This window comes from Habropoda laboriosa, unplaced genomic scaffold, assembly GCF_001263275.1.
Source record: "Habropoda laboriosa isolate 0110345459 unplaced genomic scaffold, ASM126327v1 scaffold110, whole genome shotgun sequence".
Classification (NCBI taxonomy): domain Eukaryota; kingdom Metazoa; phylum Arthropoda; class Insecta; order Hymenoptera; family Apidae; genus Habropoda; species Habropoda laboriosa.
In genome coordinates, this window is record NW_017100243.1 from 636 (window position 1) to 16,733 (window position 16,098).

Consider the following 16,098-nt stretch of genomic DNA (forward strand, 5'->3'; position numbering starts at 1 on the left):
GAAGGACAGAGATAGCGCGAAAGCTCAAAATTACGGTTTGCTTTGAATCGTCGTATCTCGGTAACGAATAGTCGTAGGAACATGAAACAAAGTGTGTTTTAAAGGGGAGAGTTGCCGCTATCTACTGAACTGCGTGAAAATGAAATTCCAGTACCAGATATTTTTTTATTTAATATCAAAGTACGGTGTACCTTTGGACGTTCATAGTAGTGCTGTTTCGTTTCCAAGAGCACAATTTTGCGGTATTATTGTTAGTATACGTGAGATTGGATTAAAAAGAGGTTGGATAAAGTTTTAAAAGAGAATTTATGGTAATTTTGCAGTGTACTTTGTAACGAAATTTATATTAATTCTGACCTGTATTTTGCGACGAAATTTATGTTAGAATTGCTGAAATAATTACCTCTTTCCCAGTGGGTGTTAGCACAGCGACAGTTCCAGCGGATAAAAAGAACATGCAGTCCCCTTGAGCTCCAGCCTTAACGATCACATCGTTCGGTAGATAAAGTTCGAATTTCAAATTCTTCACGATGGATCGTAAAATGTACTTCGGTAGAGTTTTAAAAATCGCCACGTTTTCTACTAAACGATGGCTCGATTGAAGAGCAATCTCCTGACGCAGTTGTTCTAAAGTACAGCGATAAATTAAATCAGACATACAAAAATTGAATTTCAAAAATGAGAATCTTCTTACCTGACAGATTACCCTGAATCGATTTTTCGCGGAAGTAACTGTTTCTGAAACGATAGTAATAGTAAGCAACGAGACGAATCCTCATGTGCTTCGGCAATTGCTTTTGCCTCGTGTACGCGCTCACTTGGTTTATTATTTCTTGAAACTTCGACTTCGACTCCTTTCTTCCCGCTTTTATCTGAATGAGCATCACTAAAGTGGAATCATAGTGATGTAATATTCAGCGTTCTAATACTACTCTAACACTTATACTACTGGAGAAAAATACTGTGAAAGTTGCTAGAAGAGATTTCATTCAGGAATTGATTCGGTATAGCGGAAATTTCTTGCCTAGGATGTAACATTCGAGCACTCTGCCAATCATCATAAGAGAGCAACTCAGTATAACGTGTCCGTCTGTTCTAGGCACGTAAGAACCATAAGCACTAGCTGATATTTTTTCCACGACGATGAAGAGCGCGTATTGAAATCGAAAAGCTGCGCTGTTGCTCTCCAATCCTGTTATCCAACATTCCGGGCATTCCTAATATATTTATTTACATATATTCGCACACAAATTCATCTTTTAATTTCTACACTCTTGTAATAGATTTTTTATTCAATTCCAGTTGCTTACGTCAGGTGAGTAATGACCGAAATGCAGAACCAACACTGGTATTAAGTAACACAGACACGAAGCCCAGAATATTATGTAAAATCCCAGAAGAGGTGTGCTGAACATTTCGAAGTAAAAATACATTACTTCTAAATGCTAGAATATTTCATGTAAAATATTAGAAATATAAATATGTTTTGGAAGATTTATTTAATGATCAATTGACAGAGAAATCTTACTGTAAACTGTTCGAAAATTTGCCAATTCACGTAGCTGTAACGTATCAGCTTTAAACAAGGTAGAAGATTGAGCAAAGTGATTATATGATTGGAGTCTTTTCCAGGAAGAGCCCTCCATGGCAACGTTATGTGATCCCATGGCAGAGAGGAAAGGACGTCGGGTATAAGGAAGGTCTTTAGATAATGTCTATGTATATGGACAAATGTATGTATTTTAGAAACATAATAACCAAGAATAATTTATTAAAAAAAAAAAAGAAAATTTAATGTCCAAGTTGAAGAATTGCTAATTCCTATCTATTGAATTTCTGTGTAATTAAAAATAGTAAGAGGCTTCGTGGACATTGATTAATAAAATAACTTTGGACGACCTTTCAAGGGGATAAATTTTTCAAACGCTTCCACCTATAAAAAGGTCACCCTCTGTACATTTCACCTTAGACTTTGCAGCTTTGAACCCATAAACTTTCATCCTAAACGCTTTTCAATATTGCGCGATATTCTACAGTAATAATAAAACCCAAATTACGTGAATATCTTCAACGGTTTCAGTTCAATTCGTATCTGTTTCTTATCGTAATATCCAGTCATGCAATTGCAGACTATATCCAACCAGCAAAACGTGTAAATCAGGAAATTGAATTTGTCCAGCTGCAGTTCATCGTGTCTCATTACGATAAAGGAAACCGAGAATGGGATCGTCAGGAAGGACAACATGTATACAACTGTCATGATCACGTCCCATATGAATCTAGAAAATTTCTTAAACGCAAGTAGTATCTGTTTAATTGTACCTCCTAAAAGAATTCTTTTTATTTTCATTTAAATATAAGTAGCATTTAAGTATATACCTCCAACTACTAAAAGGGTGAATGATCCATTTGAAATTTAACTCAGCATGCCTTCTCTTCTCAGCAGAGAAAGCAGCCATGCTGTCGATGTACATTTTCGTTCTTGGTGTGTTCCTGTTAATCTTGAACATGTGAAACCATGCTTCTTTGCATGAGAAATTTTTCGCGGCGATTGTAGAGAGCGGATCATCTGACATACTGTATCTCAAGCCACAAATGTGTTCTTTCATGACGGTATCTTTCGCCCCTTTATTGTGGTTTCCTCGATATTTTCCTTTCTGTGTAAGAGATGTGAATTAAAAATGAAAAATTTTAAACGGTGAATCCTGGATCTTCAATTTTAAATTGCACAAAAGACAGGACAATAGAAATTTAACGACGAAAAATTACCTTCTATCTTAATAGCAATCTTAGAGTAGCATTCGGTGTGTTCTTAATTAACACTTTATCTCTTTTCCACCTGAATCCATTTTCTTCCAATTTTTAACCGTTTCTTTGCAGCACTAAAACGACATTCTGAAGTTTGTCAATCGTATCTGAAATTGGACAGGGGAAAAAATTGAACGTACACCCGAAAAATAGTTAACTGTCGTTTATTAAAAAAACTGTCGACGATAAAAAATATACCCAATCCCGTGTCGTCGTTACAATACGACGACCGTCTATGAACTAAGGTACAACGTATGCAAACGAGTTCGCGCTATCGTTTTACTCTGTGCATGCCTGGTGGCGATGTTCCGATCACGATCCATGTATTTCGCTGCGATTTCTGCTAAACGAACATGACTGCTTTTTGTGCGTGTATCGATCGTTCGAATCGACTCCTCGTATAATTGACGAAAATACAGAACGCTTGTTTGGTAGGAGAAAGAAGCATCGATATATGTATAATCACCGGTGACTGTGTGAATTCTAATCAGAAGAAGAACAAGAAACGAAACTATAGAAAAAAAAACAACGTGTTCGTTTTAACCCTCCAATCGGTTTCGTCGGGATATACATTTAACGCGTTTTGTAATTCTTGAGCACACAGGTTCATTCCTGAAAAATGTAACATTAATTTAATTTACATATGAAAATATCCTCAGCATGCTCTCGACTAAATTGTTGTAGGAAATACTTGAACGTTGGAAAATGTTTAAAACCACTGGTCGTATTTAAACGCATATCTAGATATCTAAACCTTGTCTTTTCCTTCGAATAAGATATCTACGATATCTTGGAAGATCTAATTCTCGTTTCTGCCGTTGACTATAGAAAATGTGTGGAAATGAATGAGATCGAAATTTAGTTCGACGATCGAACTAATATCTAAGATGTCTAGACTCTCTCTCTCTCTCTCTCTAAAATATTCATCAGTGTCACACGTTATAAGTATCTTAGACATCTAAAATACCTAGGAACCACTCTGTAATTACTTTAAGTATTCGTAATATATTTTTATCATTCAAATCTTCGTAAGATTCAAATTTTCGTATTATCCACTTTTATAGAAACTTGAACACTTTTCATTACCAACGAATGAACGATCGATTCATTTCTATCGTACACTGTTTTTTTTTTACAAAATTCTATCACAAATCGCTTACACAAGAATCGGGTATGTTTACGAAAAGGAATAAAATGAAAACACAACGATTTTCAACCTGTTGGAGGGCTAAGAGTGGCGCGTATAGAAAAATCGTCGTTAAAAAAGTAACAGCTAGCCAGTTAATTTAACCTCAACTATCAGTCTTCCCGTATATTCCTGTTTTGTCGTTTAATTGTATTCTCTAGTCGCTTAAAAGAAATACGACGCTCGGCTGCGTTTTCTTTTCTCTTTCTGCGTCATCTTCTTCTTCTTTTTTCCGAGTACAATAAAATTGGTATCGTTCGAATGAGAACGATCGTGGATGAATTAGTATGATTCACGGTTAAATCGAAGTGAAATCACGTTGATTAATCGACGAACGTAATCTTTCGTAGCTACAAAATTTCGCTACACCCTATAACATCGATTTCTCATTCTTGTCGATTTTACACAAATTTATATTTGACGTTACGGGGACTTTCACGTTTCCTTTATGGCTACTGGTACAAACATTGAATCGTATATATTTAACAATCACGCTATCGAGGCCAGGCTATTCTTCTGTTCGTTTTTAATATACTGACCTATACGTACGAATTATCGAGATCGTTCACTTTTCTCTTTCGAAAGGATTACTGTTTAATATTCGTAAAATGGTACGTTTAATATGTATACATATAGAAGAATTTAATAACTTTCACTTCTCACTGAATAACGAAGACAGTTGTAAAACTGAATCGACATCTTTCCTTTTCAAGAATTCTGAAATGTACCAAAATTCGTACGTACCGTTGAAGAAAATTTTTCGATTTCAAAATATTGGAATATTTTTTTCTTCATTTAGTAGCGAAGACAGTTATCAGAGCGAACGAAAATTTTTGCTTTCCAAGAATTTTGAAATGTACCAAAACTCTTATATACTGTTAACAAGTTGTTTCTATAAATCTGTGTACTACAAAGAAAATCACGATCTTCTCCCAGAACGAAGTAATCCTCCGAGCAAAGGGACAGTCTCGAATTTCAATACCAATGGAATTATTTTACGATTCCTCCAGCTCCTCGACAGTATCGTCCAACGAACGTGTGCGGCAGTCTTTCGTCGCGAAATTCACCGCGGAATGATACGTGGAACGATATGAAATGTACGAAATCGTTAGAAAATCGTCTACAAACGATCAAACACTTCTCCCTCTGCACGCCTATCACTTCGTAATAATACAATACGAGACGAGTAATTGTTGCTTGATACACGAGAATCACATCCACGAGATTCTCCTTGAAAATACGTCTTCAAAAATCGACGAAGGCGTTTATTTCTTCAGCGTTTTATAAGGTAGATCCTAAGAACACAGTTTCGAACATCAATCCAACGCGAATCGTCTTGAAAAATTCCACATTGTGTGAAATCGTTTCGTTCTCTCTCTTTTGTTTCTCTTCGTTCGGTAAAGTGGATCTTTACGAGTGTTCCCACTCATTCTCGAGTCGATTCCTCACACGTCGATGCCGAGCAGCTCCCTGCTGTCCGCCCCCGATAATCGACGACGTAAACTGCGACGACGGAACTCCTTCCATCAGACGGATACACGTTTGACACGACGAGACGCAGAAGTCGGAGGTGGCCTGTATCCTTGATATCCTTGTTCGAGAAGCTCGGAACTAGTTGGTCCTAGACACGTGCACGAGCATACGCTCACGCAGTCGTCCGTGTCGTGAACTGCAGGCTCCTGGGCAGCTAATGGTTTTCCATTCATGAGGACGACGTCACCGTCGATCATTACGAATTGGGAAGGTTCGTCGAGCTCGTCGTCGCTACAATCGTCTCCAGTATCCCTGTTTTACGATTGATAAGAATGTTTTACAATTTGAGAATTTTAGTGTGAAGGCATTGGTAATGTGACGATGCAATTTTTGCGGAAGTTGGAAAGTTGTGATTTTGAAATCTGAACGTGGCGATTTTTTATCTTTCGAATGGTCGTTCCACTTTTTGAGAATTTTACTGTGAAACCATTGGTAATGCGACAATGCAACTTTTGAGGAAATTGGAAAGTTGTGATTTAGTAATGCGTGAGACTAAAACGGAGACGAGTTGAAAGCAAAATTAGAGCTATTCGAGAATATCTGAGAGTAAGAAAAAACGAGAGTTTGGAATTCTCCAAATAATATTGGAAATGAAATACCCTCCTTCATAAAAATAAATGTGTCTTCCTTTTCTAACAAAAACACTTTTACCTTCGTCTTGTAAGAATGTTAAATCGAGTGGAATAGAATGACACAGAAAGAAAGCTTTATGAAAGTAATATCTTCGACATGACCTACATTCACAGCACAGATCTTAAAATACTGAGGGAGGATATGTATAAGGAGCCACGTGTCACACATACACCCGCACCATTGGATAAAGAAAACTACACTTACGATGTCATAAAGCGAAGAACGAGCAAGTTTATGCTAGCAGCGACGACAGCCAGGCCGATGAAGATCAAAACTAAGCTTAAGGTCACGTATCCAGGCTTTGTGGAGAGCGCATGATCGTTCTGCAACATTTACAGCGTCTAAACGTTCATCGAAAATAAAACGAACGAAATATTATCTTGTGTAATACGAAATATCAAATTTCTAATTGATCACTCGAGTGTTGGAAAATGACAAACAGGCGTGACATTTCAATTCAAAATTTCATATTACACTACTCGATAATTTCATTTCGCAAGGAACTTTCACTAAATTGAAATCAATTTTCAATTTTTAAATTTCAACTCTGAAATCACAATGAAATATCAAATTTATCCTACCTGAAGAGCGACGTAATCGCCGAAACCAATGGTGGTTAACGTTACGAAACAATAATAGAAGCTATCGAAGTAGCTCCATCCCTCGTAACGCGAGAAAACAGCAGCTCCAGTCGTCATTATTATACTCGAAAGGAAAGCAGTTGCAAGCATCAGATTCATCTGCGTTGCCTCTGTTTTCTGGAAGCGTAGGTACGTTTTTGCCCGTCTGATGACCACCGAGGCGAATTTATTCAAACGTTCACCGATGCTCTGAAACATCACCAGGCCCAAGGGGATGCCCACCATGCCGTACGCCATGCAAAAAGCTTTGCCTGGTCTTGTCACTGGCGTCGAGTGTCCATAGCCTCGAAACGTTACGAGAAATTATAAGTAAAATTTAATGTCACGTGTAAATGACAGTGAGTACAACTCGGTGAGTGTTGAAGCGTTGACTGTAAGTAATCTGTGGAGATTTCTTCACGTATGCTTCCGGAGAATTCGAATTTTTAGAATTTCTTTTATACAGAATTTTCTTATCTCGAATTTTCAGAGTTAAGAATTTTCTTATCCCGAATTTTCAGAATTAAGAACTTTCTTATCTTGAATTTTCAGAATTAAGAATTTTCTTATCCCGAATTTTCATCATAAAGAATGTTTTCAAAGCTCCTTCTCAAAAATTGTATAGATAGAGCGTATATGTACATTGAATTTGTCACGAAGAATCGCTTCATTATGCAAATACGTGCATGCTTAAAATTCCAAGGCTGCAACACGATATTGATCACCCACGATATATTTAATTTCTCCTCCACGAATAGTACGTACAAAACAAACACTCACCTATCATAGAGACCACAAGTGTCGCGAAATAAAAGGCACCGACGAATTTCCATTGAGGGCCAGCTTTCAGCGGCTTGTTCTCGATTATAACGATCTCCAGCATCCTGTAGTCTTCTTGCGTGATGTTGTACTTCCTCATCATATTTCGACGAACCTCTGCAAGCATTACACCAATAAACACACTTCTCGATCAACTTTCTCTCACGCTATTGCAAATGTAACATATTTCATGCTTTCCAACATTTGAAAAATACCAAAATTACACGAAGAAAAATTTCATATTAACTTACTTTTTAAAATGAGAAAGTTTCGATATGCATTGAGAAAATTACATAGAACTTCGTACAAACAAACGGCTAATTTTAATCGTCAGTTTCTTTAGACAGAACTTTAGAAACGTATCAAGCGTGTTCCAGAAAATTTATCGATCATTACTTCGACAAACGAAAACTTGCATTAAAACGTCGAAAACTCTTACGAATAACAATCACTTGTTTATCACTTATCAATTCTGCAAAGCAGAGCATCGAAACCGGCAAGCAGTGCAAATTGAATCACCGTACACGAAAAACGCCATAAATCCCACCAACTATGCCTGCTCTTTCCTGAACAAGTCTCCTTAAAAACGTTAAAATAAAAATCCTCTCAGATTACACAAAACAGTACTACAAATAAAAACATAAATTTTCCCACACTTTCCTACTTAAATAAAACTTGACCAACTAAAAAATAGTTTTCTTAAAACTCTCGTTTAACACGTAACTTAATCAACCTCCTCAGCACCACTACCGTCTCAATTCCTCCCAGACAATCCAAGATACGAGATAATTAATCGAACGAAAGGCAACTTATCGCGACAAACAACCAAAAAAATTGAATCACCGGAAAAACACTCACCCGAGAGAAATTCCCAGCGTTTTGTCTCCGTGTTCGACTCGAGAGCGTCGAAAACCGCGGCGCCGATCAGCAGATAAGTGAACGTGCAACCTACCAGAGTTAAAGTTCTCACGTTCTTTCTCGCCATCTTCGCACAAGTCGCAAAATCCTCCGAGAAATGACAGTCCTGTGTGGAAAAAGCGCCGCTGAACCTCCTCTCGATGGCCTGCTAGGCCAGCGACAACTCTTTCCACGACGACGACGCTGGTCGCCCCGACGACGCACGACCAGCCACCCGGAGTATTGATCGCGTAATCTCCATGGAAACATGGCCAGCTGTTCGGTGACGAGGCTGACTATCGGTAAGAGCGGTCTTACTACACCTAGTAGAATCGATAGCGTTGGTAGCTATGTTTGATAATGTAGGAAAGTTGATATACAAGCGCGAATATAGAGACTAGGACGAACCTAACCCCTTACTACACGGTCTCCTTTCAACACGGTTAGAGCGATGTTCCCGTGTAACACGGTTAGAGATTAGGGGTGGTATTCGTATAGCACGTGATGTGATCGGAATCTCAAAGGGCAAGTGTAATTATTGGATACTTCGGGAGACTTCATTGCGGTAGACATGCGTCGAACGAGTGTGTTGTGCGTGAAACGGTGAGGATTCTGCAGTCGAGACTGTTGTAACACGGTTAATTCGGAGTGTATTGTATCGAAGACGTGTTAAGAGAGACCGTGAATTGGTAGAATGAAGGGGAATGGGTTTCGTGTTCTGTGGAAACCGTGTTCTCGGAGGACTGCGCTCGAGAACTGGCGAAAGTCAGATGTTTAGTTGAGGGAAAGTTGGAACGAATGCAAACAAGGGGAAGTTTATTGAACGGCGTTGAACGAAGCTTAGAAATAATAGAAACCCGAAGAATTTATTTTGGGTTTCCTCTTAATGATTTTAAGAGTTTGTATATTAAACCAAAGATAGGATAAACAGTTATTCAGACTTTTTATAAATCTAAGAAATACAAATTATAATAATAAGCACTTATTAGAAAGCAAATAACATTACTAATTTTTATTATCACTGTCGTCTGGAGTATGTTTTTCTTTATCAAATTTAAAGGTTCGTTGGAAATATCCATCTATATTATCAAATTTGACACGAACTTATGGGACGACCTAATATAAAGAAACCGGACTCGATTAACAAACCACCTGAAATTTGAAAACAACCCTCGATCCAATAATCTTCTCCTGCATTTAGAAGAAATAAAGAATCTTCTGCCGTAGCTCGAATTATTTTCCGAAATTCCCCAACCGTCTCGGTTTCATTCATAGAATAGAAATAGAAATTTTCAAATAAATTCAGTCCCCTGTGCGGGTCAATCCCAAATGTGTGGTGTTTGGACACCGTGCAAGAGATACAAATAAAAAACGCAACAGATATTCGAAACACCTAAGAGAAAATGATTTCGAAAAATCACTCGAGGCAATAAACATTACTCAACGTTCTTCAAACAATTAAATTTCAGCCTCGAACGATGCTTAACAGAGGAAAGAAACTCCCTCTAAAGAGGAATTTCATCTCGCTAGAATTAAAGGTACAAATCTTAGATCGTCTTAAAAGGGGAGAAAGGGTAGCGCACGTTGCGAAAACCCTAGGTTTAAACGAGGCGACGATCAGAACTATACAGAAAAATGAGGAAAAAATTAGATCGTCCATTGCCGCGAGTTCTTCCACGTCTGCGAATAAGACAGCTCGTCCTAGAGCCCCGATCCTCGAGAAGATGGAGAAAGCTCTGATCGATTGGATCGACGAGAGCTCGAAAGAACGAACTCAACCGGACACCAACGACATCAAACTTAAAGCTTTGCAAATCTACAAGCATTTGAGAGAAACCGGTGAATCTCCTCTCAACCCTGAATTTGTCGCCAGCAAAGGCTGGTTCGATCGTTTCAAAAAACGTTTCTCCCTGCAGAACATGAAGATACCAAGGAAAAGTGCGTCGATCGACACCGAAGCTGCCAAAGCGTATACAAAGGAACTACAAAGAATCATCGCACAACGTGGATACTCGCCTCGTCAAGTTTTCAACGCCGCTAAAACAAGCTTCTGGTGGAAGAAACTGCCGAAAATCACGTTTATCACGAACGAAGGGAAGAAAGTCACTCGAAGTTTCAGCTTATCGAGCGATCGTGTAACTCTACTAATGTGCAGCAACGCAACAGGCGATCACATCGTGAAACCAATGCTAGTTTACAGATCCTTGAATCCTCGTGCAATGAGAAACGTCAATAAAAACGCATTATCGGTCTACTGGACCGCGAGTAAAACTGCTCGCGTGACAGCTGATCTGTTCGAGAAATGGTTTCTAAACTGTCTCGTTCCAAGCGTAGAGAGTTACTTGAAAGAGGAGAATCTCGATTTCAAAGTTCTGCTGATACTAGACGGTGCACCGAGTTATCCGCGAGATTTGAATCATCCAAACGTAGAGATAACATTTCTGCCGTCGAACACAGCATCCTTGATTCAGCCGCTGAATCAAGGAGTTATATCCACGTTTAAGACTTATTACATGGAGGAATTGTTGCAGTGGGTTTTGGTAGCGGATCACGACGAAGACGTCGGAACGACGGAGGCGTGGAGACTTCTTTCGATTTTAGACTGCGTCGAGATTGTCTCCTCGTCTGTTGGCAAGATACGACCGTCGACTATGAACGCTTGTTGGAAGAACATTTGGCCGGAGTCGGTACAATACGGAAACGTAATCGAACCGGTGAAATGCAGGATCGACTACATAATGGACCATGCTAAGATCATAGGAGGGAAAGCTTTCGTTCACATGAATCGTGAGGATATTGAGGAATTATTGGTGGACGAAGAGGGCGACGAGGCAGATTTGGTGAAAGTGAAATCTGAGATTGAGGAGACGAATTCGGAGGAAGATAGTGGCGACGTGGACTTGGAAATTGAGAATTCTCTGAAAAGTATAGAGAAAGGTATAAATTTGGCGGAACAGTTGGAGTTCCATTTTGTGAGTACGGATACCTGCGTTGAGAGAAGTAGAAGATTCAGCGAAGGACTTCAGAAGTGCTTGGCTCCGTATTATAAAATTTGCAGAGATCTGTCGAGAGAGCGTAAACGAAGGAGAACGGAGATTTTGGGAAGGGTGGAGTATAGAAATGAAGATGCTGCGGAAGAAAGTTCGGATCAGGAGAAACGTTCTCTTATTGTGTTCAGTAGTGACGAAGAAACACAGAATTAGAGTGTTTTTTAATATCAATGTTATGGGATTGGAATTTATATATCGAAACTTAATATTTTGGGTCGTTGGGAGTAGTTTCAGCGGTTTGAGTCGAGGTGAAACGAAACGATTTGGGAGAGGATTGGTTGATAAGTGTGAGTGATAACGTTGGTGTGTTATCACCCGAAGGAATTGTAGTTGTGTGGATGTTTGGAATTGTTGATTAAATTTGTGGAATGATTGATAAAGGGAATTTTGGAGTAGGAAGATTAATGTGTAATGTAAGATTGAATTATGGTTTGTTATATTTAATGATAACGTGGGGATGAAAAGTTATTTGTTGCGAATGATACGGTAGAAAATGCTAATTCTACCCATTGGTTGGAATAAAACTTGTATAATGTAAATTATGGTATGTGGGTAATGATTGTTGATAAAGAGAGGTCTTTCTCGCAGTTCGAGTTAATTGTTGAGTGATAGTATTGAAATAAAGTTTGTAGCATGTATCAGTATTCTTTTACAATATTTTACAGTCAATTTAAATCTACCCTGTACACTACATTCACTTTCTTTTGCAAGAAACTTATTGTTTAAACAATATTCTGTTGCAAAGTTAAGTAGACTATGTTATAGTTACGTTTCATTATAATTGCAACCAGTGCTGATGTTGTAATCATATTTTAGGCTGAATCGGTAATGTTGGAAGCGACACGGATATGGTAAGGGCACCCACAGCCCTCCTGACGTGGATGAAAAAATATATCAGGTGTTATAGGTCTATTCTGTACCTTGCCTATGATTCTAAGTTCTTGAAACTCCTCATAATATTCATTATTTTTTTTATTTTGTATCCTACTTCGATGTATAGGGAATTTCAGTGATTAATGTAAAATTTTTTGGTTGATTAATATAATTAATTTTTGCGTAATTCTTATTGGAATATGGTGATGCATCATCAGTAGCCGTGCTTACTACGAAGGATAACTCGTCGAGGTATTTATCAATACAAAAATTAATAAAACAAGGAAAGAACACAGGTAAACAAGAATAGCATTAAAGAAATGAGTTAGACAAGGAAAAGAATAGGGGAAGACAAAGATAAAGCTAGAAAAATGAGTTAAACAAGGAAAGAAATAGCGGTAGATAAGGATAGCATTTGAGCAATGAGTTAGACAAGGAAAGATATAGGGTTAGACAAGGATAGAAAATTTTACAAATCGAGAGTAACGCCATCTCGTGTTTGGATCCACGAAACCGGGCTAAATCAGTCAGCCAGGCAAAAATCATTAATAACTCGATAATTAGGATGATTCTGTGAACTTTTAGACTTAAAGGTTCGTAAGCTCCAGCTCCCACGGGCTAAATCAGTCAGCCAGGCAAAAATCATTAATAACTCAATAATCATGATGATTCTGTGAACTTTTAGAATTGAAGAATAAAGTATGGACCCTTAGCAACTTTCCCATATAATTTTCATTGTTCTAAACCCTCTCAATAATTAGTTATTAACTATTTTAGTACGTGATGTCGGGAACGATACCGCATACCGTGAGGTATCTTTACGGTTTTTCAATAATTTCATAGCTTTCTACTAAATTCCCATGCAACTAACTATATGCGTTTGAAAGGCAACTCCTTTAGCTAAATTCTTCTATAACTTTTATTAACATAGCCCGTTCAGTTTAGGAGTTATTAAACATTATACGAGAGCGTCTCCTATTCGTCGTACTCGCGTATAGTCGACTGTTATAAATAAATGCTAATATCTCATAAACCACATCACTTACGCATTTAAAAATGATTGTAGAATACAGGCAAAGGTTCACTCTAAATTCTACATGCTTGAAAGTGCAAAATAAATGAAGCATTTTCGTGAAAATGACGGAAATTCGTTAGATGAAATTCGACGAATGCAGTACTCACCCAAATAATATTTAATAACTCTTAAACTACAAGGGTTATGTTAATAAAAATTACAAAAGAATGTAGCTAAAGGAGTTGCCTTTCAGATGCATATAGTTAGTTGCATGGAAATTTAGTAGAAAGCTATGAAATTATTGAAAAACCGTAAAGATACTTGACGGTAAGCGGTAACGTCTCGACATCACGTACTAAAATTATTAATAACTAATTATCGAAAGGGGTTAGAACATTAAAATTTATAAGGAAAGTTGCTACAGATCCGCACTTCTTTCCTCAATTCTAAAAGTTCACAAATTCATCGTAAATAATGAGTTATTAAATATTATTGGATGACTACTACACTCGTCGCATTACAGCTTAACGGATTTTCGTCGTTTCCACGAAAATGCATGATTAATTTTGCACCTTAAAGGATGTAGAATCTAGAACGGACTTTTCTTTATATTCTGCAATTAGTTTGGTAACCGTAAGTACCGTGGTTTTTTAGATATTAGCAATTGTTTGTAACAGTCGACTATACTCGAGTACGACGAATGGGAAACGCTCCCGTATAATGTTTAATAACTCCTAAACTAAACAGAATATGTTAATAGAAATTATAAAAGAATTTAGCTAAAGGAGTTGCCTTTCAAACGCATATAGTTACATGCATGGGAATTTAGTAGAAAGCTATGAAATTATTGAAAAACCGGAAAGATACTTGTCGGTATGCGGTATCGTCCCGACATCACGTAATAAAATTGTTAATAACTAATTATTGAAAGGGTCTAGTACAATAAAAATTATATGGGAAAGTTGCTAAGGGTTCGCACTTCTTTCTTCAATTCTAAAAGTTCACAAATTCATCGTAAATATTGAATTATTAAATATTATTGGATGACTACTACACTCGTCGCATTAGAGCTTAACGGATTTTCGTCGTTTTCACGAAAATACATAATTAATTTTGCACTTTAAAGCTTATAGAATCTAGAACGGACTTTTCTTCATATTCTGCAATTAGTTTAGTAACCGTAAGTACCGTGGTTTTTTAGATATTAGCAATTGTTTATAACAGTCGACTATACTCGAGTACGACGAATAGGAGACGCTCCCGTATAATATTTAATAACTCCTAAACTAAACCGAATATGTTAATAAAAGTTATAAAAGAATTTAGCTAAAAGAGTTGCCTTTCAAACGCATACAGTTAGTTGCATGGGAATTTAGTAGAAAGCTATGAAATTATTGAAAAACCGGAAAGATACCTCACGGTATGCGGTATCGTTCCCGACATCCCGTACTAAAATTGTTAATAACTAATTATTGAGAGGGTCTAGAACAATAAAAATTATATGGGAAAGTTGCTAAGGGTCCATACTTCATTCTTCAATTCTAAAAGTTCACAGAATCATCCAAATTATTGAGTTATTAATGATTTTTGCCTGGCCGACTGATTTAGCCCGTGGGAGGTGGAGCTTAGGAGCCCGCCAGCCAATAGGAAACGTTTATCTCTCTGTCCTCGTCGCACACTAGTGCTATCCTTGTCTAATACCTCTGTTCACATTCTGTGACCCGCGTAACGAGTGGTTGTTTCGTGGATCCAAACACGAGATGGCGTTACTCTCAATTTGTAAAATTTTCTATCCTTGTCTAACCCTATATCTTTCCTTGTCTAACTCATTGCTCTAATGCTATCCTTATCTACCGCTATTTCTTTCCATATTAACACATGTATTATTCAGAAAATCGTCAGAAATGAAATATTATCATGTTCGTTAACACGTAAAATTAAAATTCTTTAAATATTTCACTTTTAATAATAGTTATTACAAAATTAGAGCATAATTGGACGTAGGTAAGCAACATAAAATTGATACTTACAATAAATTTATAATTGCTGTAACATTACTAACAGCGTACGTAGTAAAATAAAATTCCTGCTTTATCTTCAAGTGCTGTAATTCAAGAATAATAATTGTTTCTCATTAAATAACAATTTACGCAAAACTTTATAATTATCGATGGATAAAGATGACTCTACATTATCAACATCTACCACAGATAACATACAAATTGCACACAGGCTACTTCCTATACCTACAATTCACAACTCCAGTAGTACAAATCAATCAAAATATTGAAACAAAATCTTCCACAAAGAAACGAAACAAATAAACAATCAAATAATCATAAATCCCAAATATATTTCACACAAAACCTCTTGCAAATCATTTCTCAACAAAATAAGACTGGTTACCGATAAGAGTAGGAAACTTTCAGTAGCACAAGTCGATCACTGATCAGCCACGACGTTCAACCACTTTCCTAAGCGTGTTCACGTAAGAAAATCGATACTCAAAGCTCGCATGGACAACTAAGCGGTCCCTTTACCGACCGACAAGCTCGAGAAAGCTCTCCTTTACCCTCTTTGAACAGTACCTTTCGCTTAAATGGAACTTGTCACTCGGCGCAGAGTTTCGGTTTAACTTTCCAAACTGGCTGCCGCCTAATCGAG

At 37.4% G+C, this 16,098-nt stretch overlaps 3 protein-coding genes across 3 annotated transcripts; 1 reads left to right on the forward strand and 2 right to left on the reverse strand.

Annotated features, from left to right (window-relative positions):
- Positions 1-403: 403 nt before the first annotated feature.
- LOC108572089 (potassium/sodium hyperpolarization-activated cyclic nucleotide-gated channel 3-like) lies at positions 404-2,576 on the reverse strand (the record flags this gene model as incomplete). Its single annotated transcript, XM_017934280.1, has 7 exons — positions 2,380-2,576; positions 2,058-2,279; positions 1,529-1,715; positions 1,311-1,445; positions 1,025-1,217; positions 695-886; positions 404-627 (listed from the first exon to the last, which is right to left on the reverse strand). Coding segments are annotated over exons 1-7 (1,350 nt in total), but the record flags the coding sequence as incomplete, so codon positions are not given.
- Positions 2,577-5,520: 2,944 nt separating this feature from the next.
- On the reverse strand, positions 5,521-8,584 carry LOC108572108 (two pore potassium channel protein sup-9). The gene is made up of 5 exons (XM_017934300.1): positions 8,458-8,584; positions 7,561-7,716; positions 6,742-7,085; positions 6,365-6,483; positions 5,521-5,779 (listed from the first exon to the last, which is right to left on the reverse strand). The coding sequence occupies exons 1-5, from the start codon at positions 8,582-8,584 to the stop codon at positions 5,521-5,523; spliced, it is 1,005 nt and encodes a 334-aa protein (XP_017789789.1).
- A 1,636-nt stretch (positions 8,585-10,220) lies between these two features.
- Positions 10,221-11,699, forward strand: LOC108572090 (tigger transposable element-derived protein 1-like). The gene has a single exon (XM_017934281.1). The coding sequence runs from the start codon at positions 10,221-10,223 to the stop codon at positions 11,697-11,699; it is 1,479 nt and encodes a 492-aa protein (XP_017789770.1).
- Positions 11,700-16,098: the final 4,399 nt, after the last annotated feature.